Source organism: Blennius ocellaris (assembly GCF_963422515.1).
Source record: "Blennius ocellaris genome assembly, chromosome: 6".
Taxonomy (NCBI): Eukaryota; Metazoa; Chordata; class Actinopteri; order Blenniiformes; family Blenniidae; genus Blennius; species Blennius ocellaris.
Window position 1 is genome coordinate 13496866 of NC_137655.1, and position 13203 is coordinate 13510068.

The following is a 13203-nucleotide window of genomic DNA, read 5'->3' on the forward strand; positions in this document are numbered from 1 at the left end:
TCTGTCATGTGTGACCTCCCTGGCAGCAGTTAACGAGGTGGTCTACAATATCTGATAGCAGCAATATGCTGGACCTACAGATGAAGATCATACGGCACATCAAGCAGCCGAGCAGCAGCAAAAAGGCCCCTCAATCATGCGCTAATTCTGCCCCTGCAGCCGAAGTGATGGATGGCTTCAGGACACTATATGTTTCAAGGTGAACACGTGGGTCTTTGGAAAGGGCTGTCGACTCTCGTTCCAGGAAACTTTACTACAGATAAAATGCAGATATGCCTGAACGACCAAAACTATTAATACTAATACAGATAATAATAATAATAATAATAATGATAATAATAATAATAATAATAATAATACTAATAATGATAATAATAATAATAATAATAATAAAAAAATAATAATTCAGTCTTAAATAGTCTCAACACACAACCGCTATTAGGAGTTACAAATGAACATTGGAGACATGTTTTCAGATTGTCAGATGACAATGGAGTATCTAAAGCCATGTTTTCAAACATTGTAGACCCCATGCAAACGCAGACTCTCAATCGGCAGGAAGAAGCCATGTAATTTTTGATAAATGTTTATTTAGATTTTTAAAGCAACAAGATTAAGCATTGTTGATAAACATCACCACCGTGTTTATTAACATGTTGATCGTGTTAGTAAACAGCGACCTGTAACTCACTAAGAAGGACCTTGTATGGAGGAAGGTTGACTTAAAATTGGGACGTGTCCCCATATGAATGTGGGTTGACTTTAAATTGGAACACGTCCCGCAGACTGAGTTGCGCTTCTCCTCCAGGTGTCTTCTGCACGGGCTGGCTGCTCCGTCTGGTTCCTCCGTTATTCCTCCTCCTCCGAGCACATGTGGTCCGTCTTTCGGTCTCATGTCCTGCCGTTTATCAGACTCTACCTGCTGGGTCTGAGGGTCCTGCTGGTTCAGCTGTTCGGCGGCGCTTTAACGTTACCAGGTTGGTCCAGTTCTCTCTAACTTTGTGCGTCACGTTCCGTTTAAGTTTGACGAGTCGAGGAGCGACGCTGTCAGCGAGCGACACCCGGCTCGGGAGTACTGACACTGCACGTGCCACACAACGTAACGTAACATTCGGTGTTGTTGTTTATCAATGTGTTGTTACCATGCTACATGCGCTAACCCAGCTAGCCACGTTAGCCTGTGTAAGAAAACATCGAAACACTCGTGATTTTAATGTCTGTCCGACATCTAATTTATGCCGAATTAACCGAAATATGTTGTCACTTACTTCTAATCTCAAAGAAGTCCTTTAAAATAGTTTTCTTTTTTTTTAATAAGTGCGTTCGTTGAAAAGGTGTCCTATTTTTAATGGAGTCTGGTGTATGCCTGATGATTGGAAAGATTTAGCGAGAATACAATGTCGTCACACAATAATGAAACAAACTAAGTATTTTAAATTGGTTTCTCCCGCAATGTGTGCTATGGATACAACATAAAGTAAACAGAAATTGAGTAAAGAAACTATAGATACAGCAAACAATACAATATATATATTAAAAAATAGACATTAATTGTTGAGCTGCTTGATTTTAGTTAAGCATGCTATATTTGAAAATAATGAGTATTGTGATATGACTAGCAATAAAGAAACAAACAAATAGCCACTTACATTATAATGTTAGAGAGGACTGTTGTCTAGTCTAGTACTACTTTTTACCACAAGTGTGCAGTGAGTCGACTCTACTTATTACTTTCCTTCCAGTTTATTTCCCTCTCATAACTGCAGCAGAACATGACTAGGAATGTAAAAATCAACAAGCATTAAACGTTTTGGTGTCAAATAGTGTACTATAAAAACTAACTGCTCACTACTGACACTCATTGCACACATGAAACCTTGTTTTAAATTTATATACTGGGCCTTTTTCCTACTGGATTGACTGTGTTTATTCATTCAGAGTTAATGGCTTTAGAATTCAACATAACATACAATGAGTAAGTGTTTGACCCCTCTGTTGTTCAAGAGAGCTTTCAGTATGTGGCAGAACTTTAGTAAATGTGTGTTAAATGTGTTTAGTAAATGTGTGTTTAATGATAGTTTATTTTAAGTGTTGAGACAATGCACACATGTTATGATTAGAAATGTCGGTGTTGTGATGCTCAAATGCATTGTGATCAATTGATAAAATTATTACAGGAATGAGTTGAAAGAAAGTAGTCTATGAGGGAAGGTGGTGAACAGTGCTACTGATGGATGTTTCCCAATAAATGCAGCTCTGCAGCAGTCTGTTGAGACAAAAAGTGCTCCCTGTCAATCCCCTATGTGTTGGAGAGGATGATCTCTGTTATTCATATTTGATGACCATTTGTTCAGCATCCTTTACATCTTCAAAACTGTCCACTGTGCATCCAATGATAGAGCAAATCTTCTTCACCGGTGTATATCAGTTCAGATGGTATCACCTGTTGGGATCTGCAGGACCACAGAAAGTTTGTTCATTTCTGGGGAGAGACAATATTCATTTGTCATGAGACGCAGTCATGACATGAATTCTGACCCAGGAATGTGATGGCCTTTCACACCTAGAGTGGGGAAGGGGGGACATTCTCCAGGACCTTCCACCCCCCCCTTTCTGCTCACAAGACTCTTCCCCCATGCAATCAGCCAGTCACTGATTGGTTGAAGCTCTCAGGCTTCGACACCTCTGAAGTCACACGTGGACAAAAGGCTTTCACCCAGCCTCCACTCAGAGGACTCTTGCAAAAGCAAACTCCAAGGAGGTGGGTTGCTGGAGAGCAGCTCATCCAGTGTTAGCACACAGCTAACACGAGAGGCCGGCAACCAGAGGCCTCCACTCCTCAACTCATCTGCTGACCCACCACGAGGGTCAGACCTTCCCCTGATCCAGAGACCAGCACCCAGAGTCTGCTCTCCAGGGAAACCAACCGGTTCCTCCAGGACGGGACCAGGGACCCTCACAGAACTTCTTTGTGTTTTTCCTGAACAAGCAGGAAAGCCATCACAGGCCTGAGCGATCAGCTCCTCAGTCTGAACAAAGGGACAGCCAGGCGCTGCAAAGAAGGACAGCTCCTGAAACACCAACTCCACCTTCTTCTTCTCAGCCTGCAGAACCAGCAACCACAGTTAGCAGGAGGTGCTAACTACAGGAGAAGGCACCAGCTTCCCTCCAGCACGACAACTGAACTCTTCCAAGGAAGTGGTAACAACTGGGCATTACTTGAGATTAGTTAAACTTGATGCCATGCATAGAACTGTTTAACTTTATGAAGATGTGTTGATTCTGTTACAGTGATCGCGTTCTGTTGATAATGATATTAGGCACCGTTATCAACCTGTAAACCACTGTTAGCTCTGCCACAGACACAGGGTCTGCATGCTAATCTGCTTTACTAACTTGTTAACTCGCAACCCTACACATATCACATCAAAGACAACATCACACCGTAACCGAACACCATCTGACGACTCCTGACGTTTTACAAGACAAGTCTCATTCACATAAACTCATTCTAGAAATGGTCCCTTAGCAGAGACACACAGAAGCAGATGCTGTGGCTAGCTTCTATTGTTCTTTTGCTATCAGCACATGGCCGAGCTGTAAAGGACAGACTTCCTGTTCTCTGACAACCTCCATTTGGAATGTAGTTTCTTGTGATCCGCCATCTTGTTTTGTAGTTCCATCACACGTCACACACACACACTCCCTCCAACTCTCTCTCTCTCTCTCTCTCTCCACACACACACACACATGCACCTACACACACCCAGCTGTATATAGGTAGTTAGAATCTGTGTTTTATTTGTTTTCATTGTTAATAAATATATTTTTGGAATCATACTTGCTGTTTTATTAATGTGCACAAGGGTGAATGAAATGTCGACCTCTTCTGTGTTAAGAACTCCAAAATCCTTCAAGCTTTACTGTTAATTCTGGTAATTGTAATTAATTTCACTATTAATTCAAATTCCTGATTAACTGTTTAGTATATCTTATGAGACTGATATAACTGAATTGGCTATCATTTCCTGTTACGACAGGTGGTGCTCCGAGGTATCTGATACAGATCAGATTAAATTTCAACATTATTAATAACTATCTTTGATAATTATTAATCATTATTGATAGCCAACCAAAACATAAATAGTGATCCATATGAGGACATAATGGTCCCAACAACCGCCTCCATGACTGCTCACACAGCCGCAGCAGCAAATAACAACAGACTGATCGAGGATCTCCAGCATCTTATTGCACGTCGCAGGAATCTCAGCTGCAGCTGGAGAAAAAGTCAGCTCTTCCCCTTCGTCTTGTTGCTGCTCTTCCACTTCAGTCTGTTGTCAGTGTGCAGTACTATTTATTTTCAGTCCTCCAAGAATTACGATTTCAGCACAATCTAATGCTGGCGTCCAGTCATCAAACATATTCTGCTTAAGCGATCACAGTGCAAAAAATAAATCTACACAGGACTGCTGTGTAGATGAACCTAACCATAAAACTTGTTTGTGCTATCTTGTGTTTATGTAATAGATTTCAGAGATACTGTATCTCTGAAGTGATGTCTCTGGTGACCTATGTTATTTTCTTGAAGGTATTTCACATAAAAACGCTTCAAATTCCTATTGAATACAGAATTATAATAATATATAATAATAATATATAATATTATTGTATATATTGTTTATTATTATATATTATATATGTATATATTACAGTGGGTTTTATACTACTACAAACACAGGCAAAGGACATCAGATGATCAGATTGTTCTGCGGTTGAACAGATGCTTTGTGGCTTTGGGTTCTATCCCTGTTTTATCAGATACAATCTTTTTATCCATTCATCATACTGCATTTTCTGTGTACTGGTGTAGAAATGGACAGCAAAAACCTGACCAGGTTACTATTTTCATCAGGCTGTATTGTCAAACCTTGTCCTGGCAAGAAGTGGTTTGCCACATTTACACGAGTTGGGGTCACATTTCCATCAGACTAGGGTCCACATGACAATATTTAAGGAATGAGAGCACCCATGTATTTTAAAACGTGGGGAAAAAGAGCCACTATAATTTTTTAAACATATGTAAAATGATTCTGGTCATCTGTTTCAAGTATGCCTGAAACTGGAAAATACAAGAGTCTTGAAGAGCAAGGGAAATAAACTTTGTGATGCCACATGAAAGGATTTAAAAACCAACATAACGCGGCACTGAATTTTACAAACAATCTTCAGGTTTAACTATAAGGACTTCTCACCTTGAGAAAAGTATGCCTGTTTTGACAAAGCGGCGTTAGTAAATGACTTTCTATCTAATATCTGTGTGCCCCCTTCTGCTTCTGCCAGTGATGCCCAGACAAGATGGCAAGGTTGTCATAGTGACCGGAGGAAGCAGGGGAATCGGCTATGAGGTTGTCCGCCACATGGCCACCCTGGGGGCGCATGTTATCATAGGTACAGTATCAAGCACCACACCACGGGCATGCAAACAGAACAGGAGGTGCAAGAGCACAAACACACGAGTATGACAGTGTGACAGCCTTTTGAAAAGTACAAAAACACCACAAATAATGGCATTAATCCTTTCTGCGTTGTAACATTAACATCAAGCGCAACGACAAACAGTAATGAAAATGACAATGCAATGAGGTAAAGAAACAAATACTGCAGAGAGAAAGTTAGGAAGCAAGTCTGACAAAAATAAGAATAATTAATAGCGGTTGCTTTTTTTTCCTTTACATTTTTGAATAATTTTTATTTATACAAGCAAACCCTCAAAATGATTTGGCTCTTTTTTGTGTGGTTTTTTGATATTGAGTATGTTGATTTCTTTTTCCATAGTCTTCTTTCCCTTTTGCACTGCAAAGTTTAAATCAGTGACATCGAAAGACTCCAGCTTTCCAGTTAAATGGATGTTGGCATTTTCTATTACAGTCCCAAAGCACAACAAAATGAAAGCCAGGGGTTTTGCTGTCTGTCAGGTGTATGTTGACCCTTAGCTCAGCCTAAGAATTGGGGATTTTCTTTAAAACCAGGATCAGAGTAGATGTAGCTCAAATTCTTATATTTCAGTATCTGTCCAGCTGGAATGTCCCCTCTGGACAGTGCACCAAGTTGGTGCTATTTGCTGTCAACAATGGTGAAAAGCCCTCGGAGTCTTTCCTTGTCGCTTACTCTCAGATCAATTCTTTGGCCGTTGGAAAGCCCTCTGAGGTAACACTTGCATCTGGAGTATCTCTTCTAGCCAGGTTTTTGTTAAAAAGATCTTGACAAAAATAGAGAAAATAAAAACAAGGTTTGAAAAAAAAACATTTTAAAGTTGTATTTGAATTTTTTTTTTAAAAAGCAGCTATTGATTACACACATACTGCACACAGAGGAATTCCTGAAATTCACTACAAAATAAAAACCTGTTCCATTATGTGTATTACTATGCATTGGCACGAGAGGAAGGAATACAGCACATTTTACTGAGGAAACTATTTTCTCAGATAAGTCAAGATGTTTTCATGATGTTGGACTCACATCACATATTCACCACTACTGAAAGTAAGTGCGTGTGTGTGTGTGTGTGTGCAGGGCATACTGGGAAGAAAAAAAAATCAATTTGTCAAAGCCCTTAGAATGTGCACAGATGTGGCAGTGATGGCACAATAACCTCGCAGCATCACACATAATAGTGAGAATGTCTCAATCACCGCTATACAGACATGCGTTAGTTTTTAAATGGCTCTGCGGCAGCAACGCAGGAAGAAATGAAAGCTCTCCTGTCTGGAGGAGGAAGTGTTGTCAGTGTGTTAAGCTGAATCACCGTCTAGCAGATTGTCAATCACCAGCGTTATGGTACCCAATATCCCCGTTGTCACTGCCGTCCTAAAGCATGAGGATGATAAGTCCAGCTCAGCTCAGGGGCGAGGAGGCTGGGATATTGGCTCCGCTAATGACAAGATGCCGAGCTCTTGATAACCGCACATCTTTACAATGAGATAAAATGTATCGTAGAGAAAACAACAATAAGGTTGAGCAGTGGCAGTCGTCGTAAAAGGCATCATGCGTGTGTGCTTGTGCCGCAGACTGACATGAACCTCAGTCCGTCGGCCTTGGTGCAGACATCACAAAGGTTTGTTTCCATCTTTTTAATATACAGTATTGCATCATGGCTCTGTGAGAAGATTTGAAATGCTGTCTGGCATTCAAAGTCTCACATCAAACTGGATGTTAATTTCACATACATTTTACAAGGAGCCTTTTTTGTTTTGCTGAATAGGCTTTTATATTTTTCCACTAATTATTCAGTTACATGATCTGTGGCAATATAATTGATATGCAGCAACAGAAATGAGTGATTTGTATTTTGTTCTATATCTGTGTGCACAATGCAACATGCTGTTCAACATGTGCTAAAACAAGCAAAGTCGTTCATTTCAATTATAAGATCAAAAAACATTTGTGACATTTAAGACATCATCATCATCATCATCAACTTTATTTATAAAGCGCTTTTAAGCAGCCGCAGCTGAAACAAAGTGCTGTACATTGTAAATAAATAAAAATATAAGTCGCAAAATAAAAACATTAAAACAATAAAAACAATAAGATGTTAAAACAATAAACAAAACATAAGAGGTTAAAACAACAACAAAAAATGAAGGCACTAAAACCAGACCAGAGTCTCACGCTGAGGTAAAAGCCAAAGAATAAAAATGTGTTTTAAGACGAGTTTTAAAAACGGACAGTGAGGGGGCTTGTCTAACAGGGAGGGGGAGGGCATTCCAGAGGTGAGGTGACATGACCAGTTTACTCATATAACACTATCCAGATTCTTTATATACACTTGAAATAAGTAGAAATATCACATTGAAAGAACATTAAAATACTTTTAAGGAAAAAAAGCAAAAGTAGTTCAAAATATATATATATAAAAAAAAATTGCATTAAATAAACAATAAAATAAAACATTCATTCAAAGAAAACACTACATGTCTTTGTAAAGGCTGTCTTTAAAAAGTTTTAAACAAAAAACGAGACAAAGCAGATTAGAACAGTGTGAGGTTGAACTTTCAGATTAAGCAATGATCTACATGACGGCATTATGTGTGCTGTATATAAATAATCTCTAAAGTGAGACTGCAGATTTCTTCTTCTGCTCTCCTTGAAGCGTCGTCTCACAGCAGCTCCCCGTGGTGATGCGCTATCACTCTCGTTCTATACACTCAGAGCCACTTGCCTAAATATGTGGATCACTCCACCTTTGATGTCCTCCTCCTTAATGCTGCACAGCTCAAGTCTTCATCTTTGATTAAATGCAGCCCCTTCACACACTTGAGTATTCAGTTGATGGTTTTGACACTAGGCTGTGAAGAAAGCTCCTCCATAGGCCTGTTTCTGCGCAAAGCGTTACGATTTATTGTAATGCCCATGCTTCATCTTATGGACACAACGATTGCTTTAAGTAGTTTAAATGTGCTCTCACACTGTTGCCTTTGGGCAACAGAAGAAAATGAAATCCTTTCATCAAAGTTGCAATTAAGGGATCTCATTTTGGTGTTTTTCCCTGATATACGTTGAGATACAACAAATACTGAGTTTACTTGATGACCTGAGGAGCAATGGGAAGAAATGATTTGGATGATTCTTAAGGTGAGTGCGTCTCCAGAGACAGTTGAAAAATAATGAAGACACGAGCTTCAAGAAGATTGAGTTGGCGAATTTTTGGGGCAAGGGTGTAAATGGAGTAGTTGCCGATGAAAGAATAAATTAAGTTTAACAATGTAACGATCAAGGAACAGCGGCTTGAAGGAGAAGAAGCCGTTATTTGTCAACTATGCAACAATACAGCTAAATGTGGTGTTTGCATTTAACCCATCTCTCAGAAATAATGGAATCTTATGTAGGAACCTTTTGAGTAAAAGTGCTGATGACTACATTAACATCTTTGGTTTCGCTTCCTTTAACCGTGTTGCGTCTTACCCTGTAGCTGCTGACTGCATTTGGCATGGGTACGTCTCATAACCATCGCTCCTAGATCTTTTTGTCATACCGAGAAAATTCAAAACCTTCGAGAAAGCAGAGAAATAAAACTTTGCACCCATTTCTGATTCCACACAGTGGCCCCCAGGGCTTCCTCACTGTGTCACACATTTGTTACATGATCCTCCCAGTAGTGTCAGAAATACAGAGTAATACTGAATAACTGCCACAAATCAAGAGTTCATGTTGAATCTTGGAAAAAGTGATGGACACACTCATTCAATGCTTGCTTTCTTGACATAGTCATAAAGTTCAAATAAGTGTAGTCGCTCTTAGAAAATAAACAAGTTGATGTCACTCTTTCACAGGGACACATACTGATGTCTATACTGAATTGATATGCCATGCAGACTAAATACCCCTTAGCCTGTCTGCAGCGCACAACTATCCACACAATCTGTATCAGCTCACTCAGATAGGTAGTAAAACACAGTGCATGTACCCCTCAAAGTCATGAGCAGATACATATTTGTGGGTTGGATGTCTTTAATATGCAGTAGTAAGATAATCTAACATTCATAAATGCTCTTTCTTCTCTCCAGATATTCACAATTATCATTCATAGTAGAAAATCGATGTCTTTGAAGTGTCTATCTTAAAGTTTTTGCATATTATATAACGTTTATTTTGATAAATGGTTGAAGAATTTAAAGTATCAACCTCATCATCGACACAAACTGCAGTCATTAATGCTCATGATATTTACATCAGCATCTTCATGGCATAACAGGCCCAGGTGTATATGTTTGCATCAGTGTTACTATTTAAAATGACAGTAGCAATCCTTCAAAATAATGTGGCAGCTGACCCTTATGTCCTTTACCATCTGCTTAAATGTTCACTCCCTATGGGCTTTATGTAACATCCTCTGTCGTCTTTACTCTAGACAAGACCTGAGATTTGTCCTTTTCATTTGTACTTTTATTTAATTTCTTCTTACTCTTTTTTGATTGAAGTAATTTGGGTATGAAACATTTTACATAGCTCCGATGCTTTTTATATGTAGTTGGTCTAAGATGCCGTAGAACTGCGATTTGTTTTCATGGAACAAGCTTCCAGGGCGAGGCTACATTTGAAATTCCATTCACGAGTTTTGAAAACTTTCAAGAAAACTGCTTTTATTCATTCAGCACGTCTACTGCAAAGTCAATGTCAGGTTCTCCTTGGAGACGGTTTGAGCTTAACATAAATGAGATGTGAGCTGTCTGTATGATCACACGCACAAAATTAATCATACAAGTGCCAGTTTAAGTGTCTATTGTAGTACCAGTCAATCCTTTGCGTACTGAAGCGATCCCACAGCCGATGACTCTGTCTCCATTTTAGTTACGCCAACTTCTTCAGATAATTCATGAAGTGAATATATTTATGGTGAAGGAGATCCCTCTCTGATAATGGATTGGATGCATATTTCAGGTGGAGTGGAAGCGTAGTGCTTGTGTGAAGAGACTTTCTGTGGAGCCAAATATCAGAATCAGACATTAAGGAGCTGCACTTGTGCTTACAGTGGGGATTTTTTTTTGTTTGTTTTTTTTTCCCGTCAAACAGGATTTGAATTCTAGTGATTTCTTAGTTTTTTTGACAATAAATTAGCTTTGCGGCTTGGACAGATTTTTTACAGCCTGCATGATAATAACTGCATGACGTAAACACAGAGAAAGGCTCCTCTGAGGTTCAACCAAATGCAGTTACAACTCCGTCATGGTGACTGAGCACAACCAAAACCTGTGCTCGCTAAACCAAAAGACGCTGCACTTAAGTGCTCCATGAATGGATGAACCCTTACTGACCAAGATATTGTATGTTTTATTTATTCATTTGTCCCCCCCAGCAAAGTTGTTGTTTTTTTTTTTCTCCCATCGAACCTCTTTAAAATGTATGAGATTAATAATAAACCGAAGGTGTCAGTGTAAGCTCGAGTGGTCTGTTAGGACTTACTCTGTGTCACGCTCAATTTATTCATTTGTTACGCCGCAGCAAGATTATTTCAGTAAATTAATTAGGTTACATTTTTATCCCCCTGCCCAAAATATTTAGTAGGCAAACCATTTCCTCCGGGCATATTTTTAATCAGTGACTATTTTAATGGAGAGCTTTGTGCACTTGTGCGGAGACGTGTATTTAATGACATACAGTGTTCTCTGTCAGTTTGGGTAAATGATCACAGGACAGGAAATTGTCACGCAGCGGCTAGTTGTGTTAATAAGTCCATTTGTGTGAGGTGTGTGTGTGTGTGTCCTGCCGCTGCTGTTGTGTATTGGCGTGACCTTTGTGACATGTCACAGAGAGGAGCTGCCTCCTTCAGCCCTGCCTGAACCGAGGTGCATCAGGGTAAATGATGCTATGCCCTTGAAAAGGCCAGTGTGATAATCCAAGATTAGTGTGTCTGTGTGTGTGCATAGAGTAAATGGGAATGCACATGTGGGTTACTTGTGTGTATGTGTGTGTGTGTGTGTGTGTGTGTGTGTGTGTGTGTGTGTGTGTGTGTGTGTGTGTGTGTGTGTGTGTGTGTGTGTGTGTGTGTGTGTGTGTGTGTGTGTGTGTGTGTGTGTGTGTGTGTGTGTGTGTGTGTGTGTGGCTGTCTGCTCCTGTCGCAGATGTGCCAGGACATTCAAGCATTTCATAAAATTGAGGGAGCTCATGTTCTATTGTTTTGTTGGCCAATATTTTCTCAATTGATTGCTCCCTCAGTGACTCTTTTATAGACAGTGGGGGTTTAAAGCCTGGTCATTGCATACACAAGTATTTTATTTATTATTACTTTTTTTTTCAGATTTTACTCCTTTGTTTTAAAATAAGTCTTTTTTCGTAAAGGTTCTGTTATGAAAAAGCTCCTGTCCAGAAGAAGCCACAAAACACTGATCGTCGGGATTTCAATGTGCAAATGCTTTCTTGCCATTCTTCAGCATCGACCACGACTTGTGACAGAGTAGTGACATCTGTCGCAATGATGCTGATACCAGTGACTGATATTGGGCCTTTTCTTCATAAATGTTAAAGGGGTGCGACACAACACATCCAATAACACCTTGCGAAAGACTGACAGGAAAGGAGGAGCAATGTAAGCCATGATTTTCGACAATAAATAAAAGCAACAAAGGTGAAGCTGACTGCAGTTTATGGACGAGGTTGATCATATTTCGAGAAATTATTTGATTTGAGTGGTGCATTTGCAAAATGATTTGCAAAACCTTTACTGCCCATGTAACCCCCCCTATACACCAGACACAGCTGCTCCAGGCAGAAAATACAAACACGAAAGGGATTGTATATTTCATCATTTTCAAAATAAGTTATCTGATCTCAATGTATTGTATTTCACTTCCTTTATTAAACATTAGCTCGTGGCAACAGGCCTGAAGTCAGAGGACCAAAGCACAGTTTGACAGTGGGGCTTTATTTCAGTGAAGTGTGCTGTGATGCAAACATCATGTAAATTAACTGCATCCAAAGAGACTACAGTATTTTGTAGTGATTGTAATACATGTAATTGCATTATTTAGTGCTCATATCAGTACTATGGAGAAGTCGGATTGTTGTGTTCCTACTTTGCTCCTCGATTCAGAAAATAGTATCTGTACCTTATTATGTAAAGATGTGAAAGCCTATTTAACACCAGTTTTTGCTGCAATGTTCTTTTACAAATATTCAGCTTTTTTGTGATTTGTTTGACAAAATTGCATCATGGAAAAATTAGTCTGGGTAAAATGTATTTTACTTATTATACCTGTAATGAGTTGTGCGATCACTCACAATAGTAAAGAAGCTGACTGCTCCTCACCTAAAAAATAAAGTTCAAATGTTTCATTTGTTTAAAATTTGTTTTAAGCGGCGCCAGCTTCTTGAACAGGCTCACGAGAGGCAGCTTTCTGCCTTTTTGTGCATTTTACTGAACAACTGATTTTAGGGGCTTTTTTCACTGTGGAGGTTCAATCATTTGGTGTTGTCAAAGTTTCAATCCTGTAAAAGCATTTAGGCACAATTAGATGACGCGTTAAATAAAGTTGCATTTTCAATTATTTAAGATCAATCAGGTGATGTTGAAAAATATGGAAATTCACATAAATGATAGTTGAAGAACTAATGTCATGGAAAAACTCCTCCCAGTTAGGACTTGTTGTTTTACTTAGATTGAAATATTGTGTGAACAAATTGTTTCTTTTCAGGAAATGTGAT

General features: G+C 39.2%; 1 protein-coding gene across 1 annotated transcript in view; it reads left to right on the plus strand.

Moving 5' to 3' along the window:
* Positions 1 to 824: 824 nt before the first annotated feature.
* The window catches only part of LOC308131806 (polyprenol dehydrogenase), a gene marked incomplete at its 3' end in the record, with an annotated part of 29706 nt that continues 17327 nt past the window's right edge, over positions 825 to 13203 (plus strand). The window contains exons 1-2 of the mRNA XM_080498657.1: positions 825 to 977; positions 5344 to 5451. Of these exons, the coding sequence (XP_080354783.1) occupies positions 872 to 977; positions 5344 to 5451 (214 nt within the window). The 5' untranslated portion in view covers positions 825 to 871. The remainder of the gene's footprint in view (positions 978 to 5343; positions 5452 to 13203) is intronic.